Below are 15,885 nucleotides of genomic sequence, written 5' to 3'. Positions count from 1 at the left end.
GCCTGAGAAAACAGGTAGCGGGGTGGGCACGTTCCTGCGTGCCCTGTCAGACCGCTAAAGTCCAGCGCCACGTCCAGCCCCCCGTACAGGATTTCGAGGTCCCGGCCTTTCGTTTTTTTCACATCCACGTGGATTTGGTCGGACCTTTGCCTTCCTCCCAGGGCTACACCCACCTCCTCACGGTGGTGGATCGGTTCACCCGGTGGCCAGAGGCTTTCCCATTGTTTGATATCTCGTCAGCGTCTTGTGCTAGGACTTTGGCCCTCCATTGGGTAGCTCGTTTTGGGGTCCCGGCAGTTATTACCACTGACAGAGGGCCACAGTTCACTTCGTCCCTCTGGGCCGCGCTGGCGGAACTGTACGGGTCCAAGTTACAACCCACAACTGCATATCACCCCCAGGCAAATGGACTCGTAGAAAGGTTCCACCGCCAACTTAAGGCGTCCCTCAGTGCAAGGCTTGAAGGCCCGGACTGGGTGGACCAACTCCCTTGGGTTCTTTTGGGCATCCGGACTGCTCCTAAGCCAGATCTCGGTGCGTCGTCTGCAGAGCTAGTATATGGCTCGACACTTCGAGTACCCGGAGACCTTTTTTCGGACCCTTCAGCCCTGCTCCCTTCGGTCCCATCAGCGTTAGCATCTCTCCGGGAACGGGTGGGCTCCCTGGCTCCAGTGCCGACTTCACGCCATGGGTGTTCCATGGTGCATGAACCGGCTGCCCTGAAAGACTGTGAGTTTGTTTTTCTGCGTAAGGATGCCCATCGCGCCCCGTTGCAGAGGGTCTATCAAGGGCCGTTCCGGGTGTTACGTAAGGGAACGGCTACTTTCACCTTAGACATGGGCGGCAAGAGCGAACTAGTCTCGGTGTCCCGGCTCAAACCTGCCCATTTGGACCCGGATCAACCAGTTTTGGTCGGTCAAACCCCTCGGAGAGGCCGACCTCCGTTAGTTCCGCCCAGTCCAGAAACCCCCGTTCTGACAGTTCCTTCAGGACCTCCCGTTTCGGCAGTTCCTCCAGAGCCCCCCGTGCCGGTAGTTCCTCCAGAACCTCTCGTTCCGGCTGTTCCACCAAGTCCGGAACCTCCGGCTCCTGTGGTTCAGGCTGTCCCTCTCCGTACTCGTTGTGGTCGCGAAATCAGGCTCCCAGCTAGGTTCCGCACCTCGGGTTCTGGGGGGGGTCATGTAGCGACCATGGAGAATGGTCTAGGTCGTCGAACCCTCGGATTGGCCAGCGAGGTCACGTGGGAACGCGACCATGGGGATTGGTCCAGGGAAGGACATCGCTGATTGGTCAGCGATGTCATGGGTGCGTTTGGCGCCCGATTTAGTTAGTTCGTCTGAGTCTTCAAGGAAGACAGTAAGTTTATATTGGTTGTCCTGCGACTTGTTGTTTTGATTCTGTATTCGTGTATTGCGGTTGCAATAAACTTCATCTACAACTACAAGTCTCGGACTCGCCATAGAATGCTAGTTTGATTCTTACCAAAAAAACAATGTGCTGGAGGAACTCAGCGGGTCAAGCAGCATTTGTGGAGGGAAATGTACAGCCAACACCCACTTACCTCTGAATTTCAAAAACGGATTAAGATCCTAAAGAGGTTTGAAGTTAATAATAATAATAATAATAATAAGCATTTATTTTATATAGCGCTTTACCAGGTGCTCAAAGCGCTTTACAAAAACAGTCATAACATAAAAACAAACAGACAAACTATCTGTGCTCATATTCAAACCAAAACTTCTCATGGAGTGATTATCAGTAACTGATTACTTATTGTCAGTTTACATGCTTGAGAGTAGGTGGATAGGTTAAAACCTGAGCAAACTGGATTCTTCCTCTGGTGGTACATCGATATGGTACATGGGTTATAAGTCTCTGGGTAATTTTCTACATTTGTTGGGTTACTGGCAGTGTTGTAGATCTATTGGAACAGCTTGGCTAGAAGCACAAACTTTTTTTTAGCACTCCACCAGTCTATTTTAGGGACCCTTAACCTTTGGCTAAACTACTGAGCTCATCAATTTCTTGATATCATGTAATGTAAATTGAACTGGCTGAAGACTGGCTTGTGTTAGGAGAAGACTAAGAACAATCTCTCCCTAACTCTCCCAGTATTGTACAATGTACAAAATAAGGTGCTTCTTGTTGCTAGTCTTTACAATAGACAATAGACAATAGGTGCAGGAGTAGGCCATTCGGCCCTTCGAGGCAGCACCTGGACATAACTTCTCTGAGCCTGCAAAGACAACGTTAAATGAAAATATGACCCCTCTGTTTGGCGTTTCATACAACTACCTCACACCACTCCATTCATTGAAGCTTACAGCATTAACTAACAATCTGTCCCAAATCCAACACACTATTTGATCCAATCTGAAATACAAATTGAACCAAATTAAATGCACAAATCAACCCAATTCCAATTCCAATCTGGCATGTCCCAATCTTTACATTTTGCTACCTTAAAGGTGCAATAAAAATGTAGACTAAAATTTTAAAAGCAGCTTCAGTTACTTGAATTTAAAGCCAGCCAAGTTCTCTGAAATCTTGTTGCTACAGTTGTGCAGTCTGCATTTATAACAGCATAATAGACAGATGAGTCTGAAGAAGGTTCTCGACCCAAAACGTCACCTATTCCTTTTCTCCAGAGATACTGCCTAACCCGCTGTTACTCCAGATTTTTGTGTCTATCATTAGTTTAAACCAGCATCCGCAGTTCCTTCTTACACTTTACAACAGCACAAGATGGTTTAAGAATTTAAGCCTAATTACAACAATAAGCGTCAGGTAGCTAAAATATTCTCTATCAGGGTTTCGTTTCAGTTTGGTATAAATCAAATGTTGAAAACTAAATATCCTTTGTGAATGGGAAGAATAATACTTGTATTTAATATAAAATGGCACTGCATCACAAAAATATACATCCTCTATTTTGAAATCACAACTTTAGCACTAAAATAGGGTTGGAATTCAGGAAACAAGTTCAATTGGTTAAACAAAGAAATTATAATAGATTTACCCATCACATAAAACTGGCATTACTCCCAGTTATATGCTTTCTCACTAGTTATTCATGCCAATATTCATAAGTAAAGTTCACAGCAGTTAGAAATTAATTCATTGTGATGTATGGTATGGAAATAACGCCTCAGAAATAATTGCACTTCACATGAAATCAAAGCCATCCATTGTAAGGGTGAGATGTAAAGGGAGCACACTTTAAAAGGAATTAACATGCTAATATATTCATTGAAACATATCAGGTTCATGATCAATCATGGGAGGAATGATATTCTCCTTGTAAAATTATTTAACACAAAAAAGAAAATACAGTTCTCTTTGGTATGATGAGGGAATTCATTACAGTTACCTCCAACTAGCATCTATCAAAGTAATGTTTAATTGTGCAATTCCATCGACTGCACAAGCAGAATTTATCCAAATCTGGAGGCCAAAGTCCATCATACAAGGAAGTAAGGTCTGCTTGGTCATTAATACAATCATAATGTGGCATAAAGGCCTCTTTGTTCAGTCACAAACTGGAATTTCAAGTGCATTCAATATGTGCACCATTGAGAGAGAATTAACAGAGTTAAAATAAAATGTATATATTTGGCTGAATATTCTGTCAATGTTGGCATAGGATTTAAAGAGATTGGGTTCATCAAACCACTCAGTGTTCAAAATGTGAAGAAACTTTGCAAACTACTAAATGAATTTTAGACTTTCTTATCCTAATGATACTAATTCAAATAAAAACATTATTCTTATCAGCTACTTGGGCAGTTCATGGATTGCAATTAATTACATTGACAGTCCTTCTTAAATGTCCTCCTTTCTTTGATACCTTAACAAATCGTTGACCATGAAAACGCTTTACAGCTTTGCAATTTATCTAAAGGGATGCTTTGCATTTCCATCCCTGACAATTGATATTTGGTGATAAATAACATGATAAAACAATCAGACTTGAGTTAGATCCTACTTTTCTGTACTTAGCCCTTAAAAGTTGGGCAGACTAAGAATATAAATGTATTAACCAAAACTTAACCAGCTATTATCTAATCACAATTTATATTTAGCTGGAGCTTTTAACTTAGCAAAGCCTCCCAGAGAGTTTTATATCATTATCTGACAAGACTTGACATTGAACTACATGTGAATTTATTAAGGCCAGTAACTAATACTTTGGTTGACAAAATAGTTTTTTTTTATGTAATGCCTTAAAAAAAAAAACAGACATGTAAAGAAGCAATGGCCTTTAAGGAAGAAATTCCAGAGTTTGAAATGGGTGAGGTGATTAAATTTAGGGATGACCAAGAGGTCAGAATTCATAGAACATGGATTTATATCCTGTAAGTCTGTGGGAGGTTGAAAATTACATATATTTGGGGTAAGGGTGTGCAAGGCCATGGGGTGAGTTAAAAATGAGAATGAGAATTTTTATATGTAAACTTTGCTTAATCAGGAGCGATCACAGAGGGTAGTGAGTAAATGGGACTTTATGCAAGTTATGGCATTATCAGAAGGGTTCTGATAGCCTCTCATTTATAGCAACGCATCAAAGTGCACTGGAATAGGCAAGATTAGAAGGAGACAAATTCATGGTTCAGTATTTCACATCAGGTGATCAGACTCAGAGTTAGAATTGGACAACATTACAGGGGTCTTAATGAAGGCATGGATATGAGATCCAAACAATAGCTTTGGATCAATTATGATGGGTCCATTTCAATATCAGAATAATACACTGGGGAGTGTGGAGTCTGTGGCTAAGTAACCTATTTTGTGTTTGTGAATGAAAATAGCTGACGTCCCCTTCCTTATTATTCTTTGGCAAATTTAGAGTCAAAGTATTTGAAGTAGTAATGGGAACTATCAGCAATTACATGGAAAGTGAAACTAGATTTTTGGACGTTGACTCTGAGAAGTAGGAAAGATCAGGAGTAGATCCTGAGGCAACACCAGAGGTGTAGCACCTTGGCGATAAGAAGAGATATTCCAGGGTTACGTAGTCTGCAACTAACAATGAAACCCAGCTGCAGTGGTCCCACACAGCAGCAAGATGGTGGAAAGGTGTTGGAGGGTAATGGTACTGTCAGTAGTGTCAAAGCAACACACGAGAAAGATGGGGAGGGACGGATGACTTTTCCAAAGCCATATATAGTTTTATTTGTAATTTGGGTTAATTGTTTTATTATTGTGGCAGGAACCTGAATGGAGAAAATGTAACAGGTTCTCTGGGAAAAATTAATACAAATTTGAAGAGGTAGAGCACATCAGTACTTGGGGAGAGGAAAATTGGAGATGAAGTGTTGTTTTTTAGGGACAGGTGGGTTTTACAAGGAGGAGTTAATAACAACAGATTGTGTTGGGAAGAGAACATTACCTGAAGAGAGAGAAACGGTAACAATATTAAGGGGGATATAGGGACAATTTAGTATGGCTCTGTGTAACATGAACTAATCTTTTAAGTACATTAAATTGCATTTCACAGATACAGGAGGCACACGGTAACTTGTTGCACTGCTGAACATTAGGCTAACCTACAATAATCGCTCACAACTAAATATTATACATGGACCACATTGGATGGCATGGGAGCCACTTCTCAGTCAAGACACAACATCAATGAAGAAATACGTCACCACGCCCAGTGCACCAGCACAGTCTTCAGACATCTGCATAAAATTCCCTAATCCCAACATAAAACATAGTCTGCCATGTGGCAGTGATTCTCGCCCTGCTGTATGCCCCAGAGATTTTAACTATCTGCAGCAAGCACCTCATGCAAGCAATGGAAATGGACCATCAATCATGTCTCTGCAAAAGATTCCAAGTTTATGAAAAACAGACTACTGTCAGGCCACCATCCCTAGCATTCAGGTTATCAGCTACTCAGCCAGCTCCAGCAGAGAGGCTGTAATAAGCAAAGCTAGAACCATGTGTGCAGGAAGGAACTGCAGATGCTGGTTTATACCGAAGATAGACACAAAATTCTGGAGCAACTCAGCAGGTGAGGCAGCATATTTGGAGAAGAGTATAAGTGACGTTTCGGTCGGAACCCTTCTACAGACTGCTTCATAAGTCTTCATTAAGGGTCCGACCCAAAACATCAACTATTCCTCTATTCCAGAGATGCTGCCTGACCCACTGAGTTACTCCAGCATTCTGTGTCTAAGCTGCAAACCATACTCTCTTAGCAAGCATTTTACTCTATTCCATCATGTCAACAGGATGCTAGGAGGGCAGAGGCAATGCTTCAACAATGTTCCTAAAGTCTCCCTGAAAATATTTATTGTGAACCTTGTGAAAATGGAAAAGAAGCATCTGCGATGGTGTAAGTGAATAACAGTGTCATACAGCCAGCAATAAATGATGCTTAAGTAATGGCAATTGTACATAACATGGCCGTCGATTAGCACGGTCACCATAATACCACAAAAATACAGTTATCAAGAACATAATCATAACTTTTGATGCCATAAACCTAATGCACTCAGAAAACAAGTATGAAGGGAGTAGAAACTATAGAACCTTCTGACAATTTCTTCCAGAAAAGTGTAGTGAGTTAGTGCATAAAATCAGTCATCTACACTTCGCGCTGCCTCAGCAGGGCCACCCGCATTATCAAGGATGAGTCTGAAGAAGGGTCTCAACCTGAAACATCACCCATTCCTTCTCTCCAGAGAAACTGCCTGGCCCGCTGAGTTACTCCAGCATTTTGTGTCTACCTCTGATTTAAGCCAGCATCTGCTGTTCTTTCCTGCACATGAGTCTCACCCTTCTCACTCCCTCTTCTCCCCTCTCACATCAGGCAGTTACAGAAGTGTGAAAACGCATACCTCCAGATTCAGGGACATTTTCTTCCCAGCTCTTATCAAGCAACTGAACCATCCTATCAACAACTAGAAAGTGGTCCTGAACCACCATCTGCCTCAATGGAGACCCTCAGATTATCATTAATCGGACTTCACTGGACTTTATCCTCCACTAAATATTGTTCCCTTTAACATGTATCTGTACACTGTGGTCGGCTCGATTGCAATCATATATAGTCTTTTCGCTGACTGGATAGCATGCAACAAAAGCTTTTCACTGTACACATGACAATAAACTAAACTGCAAAAGTTTATCAAGTTCGACTGACAGGCTAATTATGTAAACATCTTGACTGTGGGTGATGTCACTGGATCAGGTTTTTCTGGAAAAGATGAATCGCAAAACAAATAGTTGCATATAATTGCTATAGTTAAATAACATATTTTAGTCCAAGGTATTGGTTGGGTCTTTATAGATATGCTAGACATTTTTACAAGAATTTTGCTTTGTCAAAAATAACAAGTGATTTATTGCTTTACAACTATAAGTTGCCTGAAGCAAAACTACAATATAGCAGATGAAATGTAATAAAGGAATTCCGAAGAGAACAATAATGGTATGAAGAATGAGGGACGGTGTATTAAATTGTTATTAAATTGTTCATTTTTATAAAGGAAGCAGGTAAGGAGATGGGAGGGTGTAGATATGTAAATATCGAACAGTTGTAGAACCATTTACTGTAAGTGGGCTGTTAAAAAGGCATTTTTGATTCCCTGCACTGTAAATTAAGGCAGTGAGCACAAAAACTAAATAGATATGCTAACCAATTTAAAAACACTGTTTAGACCCCAGTTCCAAAGTTGAACACTGCACTTTGGGCAAAAGTATGTCACGGTCGTAGAGGAAGTAGTGGCAAGATTTCTGAAAGAGTGGTACAGTACTTTATATAGAGAAACTGAGGTGGTTGGTCTTAGCCCGGGGATTATAGTTTGTTGCCTGGTCATGATCCTGAGACTTTTGATAGATTAAATGAGAAGCTACCTGCAGTGACCGAGAGCTAGAGATCACAGGGGATCCACATTTTTACTAGTTTAAATGAACTGGGATGCATTGCCTGAAGGGGTGATACAAACCGATTCAGTAACATCTTTCAAAAGAAAATTGGATGGATACATGAAAGGGGGATTTTTAGAGTTGTGAGGAAAAAGCTAATGAAGACATAATGGTTGGAATGTCCTCAATTTGTTCTGCATCATTCTATAATTGTATTAACTGGCTTTCCAGTATGAACAAATGTATTTCTAAGTCTATTCAGGCACCAAATTTATTCTTTAGAAAACACTTTCGTTCCCTGCTTTAAGAAATCATTTGATGCTACATTAGGTGAGGGGGATCTTGCCAAAAGACATTGAGTACACCATGCAATTCAACTCAAAGTACAAAAATCTTGTAGATAAGAATGAAGTACAAATATAGTTTTAGGCCAATTCTAGGGAGAATGGCAACTTTCCCCATAAAACACATCTGCAATTCATCCCCTGGCCATCTGCTGCCTGTATCGTCAGGGATTCAATGTTTTGCACTCATATGAAACCAGTCACCAAAACGAAGACTGCAGCAAAAATGGCATCACTGTTGAATAATAACATTGGTATGTGGCAAAATAATTCAATATGCAAAGGCTTTATGGTTGAAGACTGAACAAGTTTTAGAATGCCTGAATGCAAACTTTATCTTCCCACGCCAATGAAAATTTCCATAATAATTCAAGGCAACAGTTATTTCCCTGTACCGATTTATATTCCTGTCAAACCAGATAAATTTTTCCTGTTTATTTTACCTCATCCAGAACATACAAGCTTAATTTCAACCCTTGACCTGTGCTATAGATGTGTATTTTCACAGTGAATGTACATCAGGGATGCACTTCATGAGCCACATGCCATTCCTCTCACAGCTCTGCTACTGATCTCAGACACTATTAAAATAGTGTTTAGGTACAAGTTAGTAACATTAAATAAATAACATTTTAAGAATAAGGGGTAGGCCATTCGGGACTGAGATGAGGAAAAACCTTTTCACCCAGAGAGTTGTGAAATTCTCTGCCACAGAAGGCAGTGGAGGCCAATTCACTGGATGTTTTCAAGAGAGTTAGATATAGCTCTTAGGCATATGGAATCAAGGGATATGGGGAGAAAGCAGGAATGGGGTACTGATTTTGGATGATCAGCCATGATCATATTGAATGGCTGTGCTGGCTCGAAGGGCCGAATGGCCTACTCCTGCAGCTATTTTCTATGTTTCGAAGTATTGGTGCAGCCAGTATTTTGAAACAAATCACTGAAATTTCAATTTTACACTCCTGGAAAAATTGATTAACTTGCACAAATGTAATCCACATTTCTAAAATGATTTAATTTGTAAGTAAATGGAAGAGATAATCAATGAACAAAAGGCTGCTACAATGACGGAGTAAACCACAAAATGGACTTTATTCTTTTGAGATGAATAGGAATGTTCCTTTGATTGAGGAGGGAAAAGTTGTTTGGCTTATCAACGATGCTAAAAAAAACCCACAATGAAATCGATTCAATCTGGATCTATGTTATCCTACAATGCCTAACAGCCTTGATTGCAAGTTTCAACTTCAATAACAGAAGCTTTCAGGCTCAGAAGGAAGCAAAATATTCAAGAGAACATATTCTTCTTGGTCATGATGTCAAGGACAGACGCTGAGTTGAGGAAAGATCTGGCGTGCTCCCCTATAATGACAAGCTAAACTAAGGCTGGGACTCCCACTGTGCTTTTCTTCAGTCACCTGCTCTGGTGCACTAGAAGCAGTGTTGTATATGTTCGATAAACCGGATTAACTACCCGCACAGGTGACCTATTGGACGGTGTTAATACCCACACTATTCACACGTAACAAAGTAGCGACAAAGGCGAGGCGGGAAAAAAAATGTAACAAGATTTCATTCCCAATGACCATTATATATTCCGTGCAAGGGGTTCCTGACCTGTGATGTAGTGTTCTGCAAGATAACTTTTGTTGCACTTTAATCTGGGCCGCGACGGGACAATTGTCCTTTATTTCCGAGGTAAATATCGCGCTGTTGTATAAACACTGTGTTAATTGCAGCTTTGCATTCCCATTCGCTTACTGTGCACAGCCCCCCCCACCCCCCCCCCCCCCCCCCCCCTTCACTTACAAAGTCGGTCTGGGGAGGAAATAAGCTTTTAATGTGGATCGGATGCACAGAATGTCAATGCAAAGGCTGACTTGTACTTTTGTTACCGACTGTCGGTGCCTTGGTGCGAGGTTTGCAATGAAACATGCCCGCGTCAATCAGCAGAGAGGACAGTCAATGTTGGCTCCGGCTTCCCTGTGGTGTATGGGAGGAGGAGAGAGAGAGAGGGAGGGAGGGGAGGAGAGGAGGGAGGGAGGGGGAGGAGAGGAGGGAGGGGGAGGGGGAGGAGAGAGGGAGGGAGGGGGAGGAGAGAGGGAGGGAGGGGGAGGAGAGAGGGAGGGAGGGGGAGGAGAGAGGGAGGGGGAGGAGGGGGGGAGGAGAGAGAGGGGGGAGGAGAGAGAGGGGGGAGGAGAGGGAGGGAGGGAGGGAGGGGGGGGGGGAGGAGAGAGAGAGGGGAGGAGAGAGAGGGGGAGGAGAGAGAGGGGAGGAGAGGGAGGGGGAGGAGAGAGAGGGGAGGAGAGGGAGGGAAAGAGAAGGGCTGAAGGGGATAGAAGAGAGGGTGGAACGGTGGAGGAGAGGGAGATGAAGAGGGATAGAGGGGAGTGAGGAGAGGGAGAGTGAAGAGAGTGGGGTGGGAGGGGATAGTGGAGAGAGGGAGGAGAGAAGAGGAGGGGAGGGAGGAGAGAGAAGGGAGAGGCGGGACTGGTGTGAAACTGACAACAGCTGAATCACGCGGAGCGGTGGCATCGCACAGAGAGCGCAACAGTGAGCGGCGGCGGCGAACAGACACAGACAGAGAGACACACACACACACACACATACACACACACAGAGACACACACACACACACTGACATTGAGAGACACATACAGACATACACATACACACACATACACACACACACACACACACACACACACAGAGACACACACACACACACACACAGATCGCTGTCCGGGGCCGGGACCGACACTTACACTGTTCCCGTGTCCGCTTCGCCTGAGGACGGGCGCCGGGCAGGAAGGAACACAACTTGTGGACAGACGGGGCAACGATGCTCCCACACTTTCTCCTGCAGTCCAGGCAGAGCCTGACGTTGCATAAGTGTTTGGGGAGAGGAGTCCGAGTCCCCTGGATCGGCGCAGCTGTCAGGACGGGAGCGTGTCCCACCAGCCGGCGAGACCACAGTCACCCACTGGGGGCTGCACCTCTACACCGACCACCCGCTGCACCGCTACATTGGCCGGGGGCTGCACCTCTACACCGACCACCCGCTGCACCGCTACATTGGCCGGGGGCTGCACCGCTACACCGACCACCCGCTGCACCGCTACACCGACCCGCTGCACCGCTACATTGGCCGGGGGCTGCACCGCTACATTGGCCGGGGGCTGCACCGCTACATTGGCCGGGGGCTGCACCGCTACATTGGCCACCCGCTGCAGGCAGAGGACTGTACACGGTGAGAGAAGCGGCGTCGGCTTTGTAACCTCCCCATCATAATCCTTGCAAAGCTCTGGCTGGAACAACTCCGCCGCCTGCCTCTGATCTCAGGCACGTCTGGCCACCAGGCATTGCATCTTTTGGTTCAAACTCTTTGGCTGTTTGTTTAACGCAAGGGCTGGAAAGTTGTTTGTTTGTTTTGGTACAACCGATCTTTGAGCAGAAAGTCGGACATGTGTTTCCAACAATCTCCATATCGCTTCCAGCTAGTTCCTCGCCTTCGGGCTGTTGTGAAAATAATGTTAAAGCGACAGAAGACAACAACAAAAAAGGAAAACATAGGAACTGAGTTCTCTGTGGTGTCTAATATAAGAAAATAACTGCAGATGCTGGTACAAATGGAAGGTATTTATTCACAAAATGCTGGAGTAACTCAGCAGGTCAGGCAGCATCTCAGGAGAGAAGGAATGGGTGACGTTTCGGGTCGAGACCCTCCTTCAGACCTGAGTTCTCTGTGGTGTCTATTAGTTGTCAAATGTAGCACATTAGCTGATTGATCCAAGGTCAGTTGCATTTGTGTTCTCAGCGGGTTGCAAGAAGCGCACCGACAAGTCTGAGGACATCTCTCTAATCCTCCCTCCACAGTCGAAGGTATTTATTCACAAAATGCTGGAGTAACTCAGCAAATCAGGCAACATCTCAGCAGAGTCTTCTCTCCTGAGATGCTGCCTGACCTGCTGAGTTACTCCAGCATTTTTGTGAATAAATACCTTCCATTTGTACCAGCATTTGCAGTTATTTTCTTATACTCCCTCCACAGTCCGTCAGTTCAGTCGCCTGAAAAGTAAAGGGTGAATGGGAGTTGTAGCTGCTCAGAGGAGTGACTGTTGGCATATTACGGTGTGGTTTAGTTCACTGTTTTTAAATAGAACCAAACTGTTTAGGCAGGGGAATAATCCAACAAATCCCTCCAAATAATTGCAAAAGTATTTATAGAATATTTTGGAAAAAACATTTTTTTTGTATTATATTTTGCATCTTGGATTTCAGATTGTTTTAAACTTAAGATCTTCTGAAATCAATATCAGCTGTCGACGACTAAAGGGTATGTAGTCCCAACAGCACGTGAAAATCATATTCTTCGGATTCATTATTTACGAAAATGAGGGGTATTTCCTTGTAAACCACTGATTATGGGGAAACATTCCCAGTCGAGCGCAGTGGTATTTTAAAAAAATAGAGCAAATAGCGAAGTATGGTACTTTTGGCATAGGGGTTATCTGAAACATTTTAAGATTCCAAAGTTTACAGATGATGCAATGGGGAAAGAAAAATGCGCCGAATAAAATGGTAGTGCCCTTATTTTGATACTGAAGAATGGCAGATCAGACACGTGCAAACCAATAAAACTTACTTATCCCTGTGTAAAAGCTGCAGGGCGAAAACTATGAAGATTATTGAGATTAAAGCATATTACAATTTAGTTTTCTGCAGATGATATGATTCACATTTGAATCAAATGAGAATTTATGCTTTTTATTCATTTTGATCTGAGGATGAGCAATTTATGGAACTGTATTTTTTTTTTCTTGGGAGAATAATCCAATAATTTAGATGTTAATATTATTCTTTCATCATGTGCTATCAAGTAATCTGCAAATTATTGAAATTAAATAGGCTTTCTGTTTTCATAGATGTAATAACAGACGTGATATCATAAGTTCATATGTAATTTAAACAGTATCTTGACAGTGGCAGTTATAATTCCACATAACATAGTACACAAGGGACTTCACAATCTGTCATGTCATTACTTCAAGGAAATTCTGAGCTCCACTGATAAAGTAATGTAATGAGTTCTTCCTTCCTTTCATCCAACGATGGCTTATTGCTCCTATTTACGTTACTTACCTGCTCATTCATCTCGCTGTCCCAGATTTTCAGGGAGTTTTTTTCCATTGAGAATTAGGAATGAAATCATTTAACCAAGGACAGGGAAATCCACATGAAACTTGTGGCCCGTGAAATTGATCTCCTTGTCACATGAAAATTATGGTCAGGGACCGAGTTTAAACAGAAACAATTAGTCAGCTGTGGCATGCTATATCACAGTGACCCAGGTTTTGTAGGACAAAGCTGAGAGGAGTATTCTGGGTCAAATCCTTCTGGAGCTTGGGATGAATTAGGTTCTTTAAAGCCTAATGCCTGCAGGGCTCTGGAGGCTAAGTACGGCATGTGCACATTAGCAAAGTGGAAGCTTGGATTACCCCTGCAGACTGCACCACATTGTATTGTGGGAGTGCTGCAGTTGGCGCCATTGTCACGTAGGGCTGGGGCAGAGTGAAAATTCAAAGCTGGTCCTGTTTTCAGGTCACCGTTTGGTCATGGCCCCTACTGTAGTCTCAGAGTCAGATAACATGGAAACACTATTCCAACAATAATTTTGTTTTACTCTCCCCGGCATTGCCATCAACTGCCCTGAGATTTTACCATTCGCCTGCACAATAGGGGCAGTTTTCAGAGGCCGATTAGCCTGTCTGGAACACCAGGAGCAAGCCCACACAGGAAGAACATGGAAACTCCACACAGGCAGCACTGGACGACAGTGTGGCCCAGTGGCACAGCAGTAGAGTTGCTGCCTTATAATGCCAGAGACCCGGTTCAATCCTGACTGTGAACTACAATCCTGGTCCATACAGAGTTTGTACGTTCTCCCTGTGACTGCATGGGCTTTCTCTTGGTGCTTCGGTGTCCTCCCAGCCTCCAAAGACGTGCAGGTTTGTAGGTTAGTTGGCTTCTGTAAATGGTCCCTCATGTGTAGGATGGTGCTGGTGTACGGGGTGATTGCTGGTTGGCACAAACTTGGTGGGTGGGTAGGCGAGGGGGTGGAAGGGCCTGTTTTCCAGGCTGAATGACCTATGTCGAAAGGATTGAGCCCGGGTCACTGGATCTGTGCTGCATTGATATGGTCTGGTTCTGGTCTGGTGGGTGAATACAGGGCATGCTTAGACGACAGATCAGGGCAAGCCAAACAGCATGACATGTTTCCCAAATAATGGCAGCATTGAGCAAGATATCGGTGAGATCCTGATGACAAAGAGACAGTACCCCTGCAATTCACTTACACTGATGGGGACTTTGGAGGAGTGCAGATGCAGCTCTATTTTCCAAAAGATCTGACAGCGATAATGCAGGTTTCAGCTGTTGCATCTGTCCACCTTTATTTTGACATGACTGATCGAAAAGTTGATCGCTACACATGCGGGCATTTTTTCCCCACATCCTGTCAGAGGCTCGAGTAGTTCCATGTATTCACATTATCTTTCTCGCCAGGCAGGCATGGTGTATTGGGGAAGGTTTTGTTTGGGAGCAAGGTCCCTATCATGTGCCGAAGCAGAAACCATAAGTTGCTTGGCAGAATTTGTTTGTTTACAGTTTTATTAAAGGCTGCAGATCCCCACGGCATTGCACACTGTAAGGGTAGGAAAACACTTTTTTATAAACAGTGCTGACAGCTGTACAGCATTTCCTGCAAGGGCTTGCTGAGGAAAGTTGTGTTTTGCTGGCTTCAACTTTTGGAGATCAGAGCTGTTAAGTAAATACCTTAATGAGAGGACTCAAAGATAAAACTTTGGAAGATATTTTGGAAAGTTTAGAATTGCTTTGTGAAATTTGCTGTTTAACAAATAATACATTCTTGCATCAAAGCTTCGGTTTTGATGTTCTAGCTGAGGGGAAAGACCTATTTTACTCAAATTATAGTGGGAATAATATTCTTGACTCATTTATTCACAAAATGCTGGAGTAACTCAGCAGGTCAGGCAGCATCTCAGGAGAGAAGGAATGGGCGACGTTTCGGGTCGAGACCCTTCTTCGTGGAACTGTCTGAAGAAGGGTCTCGACCCAAAACGTCGCCCATTCCTTCTCTCCTGAGATGCTGCCTGACCTGCTGAGTTACTCCAGCATTTTGTGAATAAATACATTCGATTTGTACCAGCATCTGCGGTTATTTTCTTACATATTCTTGACTCGCATTCATTTTTGTTTCTGTATATCCAGCTGCCCCTCTCATTGGAGTCACATTGAAGTAATAAAGTGGATTAGAAGTCCTTGTTCTTGTGTGTTCACCCCCCTGCTTCCCTGTAGTGGAAAAGTGCTTTGTATGTTCCCTGACTATAGCGGGAATGGACACTGGCTCTAAGCTTGATGTTAGAGCTGTATCACAAGGTGTTCGCCATAACTCAACTGTAGCACTTTTGTCAGATTCAGAGGTGATGTGGGTCAGCTCAGAACACTAAAAACCTAACCTGACCTGGTAGTCAAGTACAAGGGTGGCACGGTAGCACAGTGGTAGAGTTGCTGCCTTACAGCACCAGAGGCCCAGGTTCACTCCTGACTACGGGTGCTGTCAGTACGGAGTTTGTACGGGTGA

The 15,885-nt window shown here is 43.6% G+C and overlaps 1 protein-coding gene across 2 annotated transcripts in view; it reads left to right on the top strand.

Moving 5' to 3' along the window:
* Positions 1 to 10,746: 10,746 nt before the first annotated feature.
* The window catches only part of fam210b (family with sequence similarity 210 member B), a 47,791-nt gene continuing 42,652 nt past the window's right edge, over positions 10,747 to 15,885 (top strand). For both annotated transcript variants that reach the window (XM_078418980.1, XM_078418979.1), the window contains exon 1: positions 10,747 to 11,472. In XM_078418980.1, the coding sequence (XP_078275106.1) occupies positions 11,065 to 11,472 (408 nt within the window). In that variant the 5' untranslated portion in view covers positions 10,747 to 11,064. The remainder of the gene's footprint in view (positions 11,473 to 15,885) is intronic.

This window comes from Rhinoraja longicauda, chromosome 22, assembly GCF_053455715.1.
Source record: "Rhinoraja longicauda isolate Sanriku21f chromosome 22, sRhiLon1.1, whole genome shotgun sequence".
Taxonomy (NCBI): Eukaryota; Metazoa; Chordata; class Chondrichthyes; order Rajiformes; family Arhynchobatidae; genus Rhinoraja; species Rhinoraja longicauda.
This window is presented reverse-complemented; position numbering and strand designations above follow the sequence as displayed.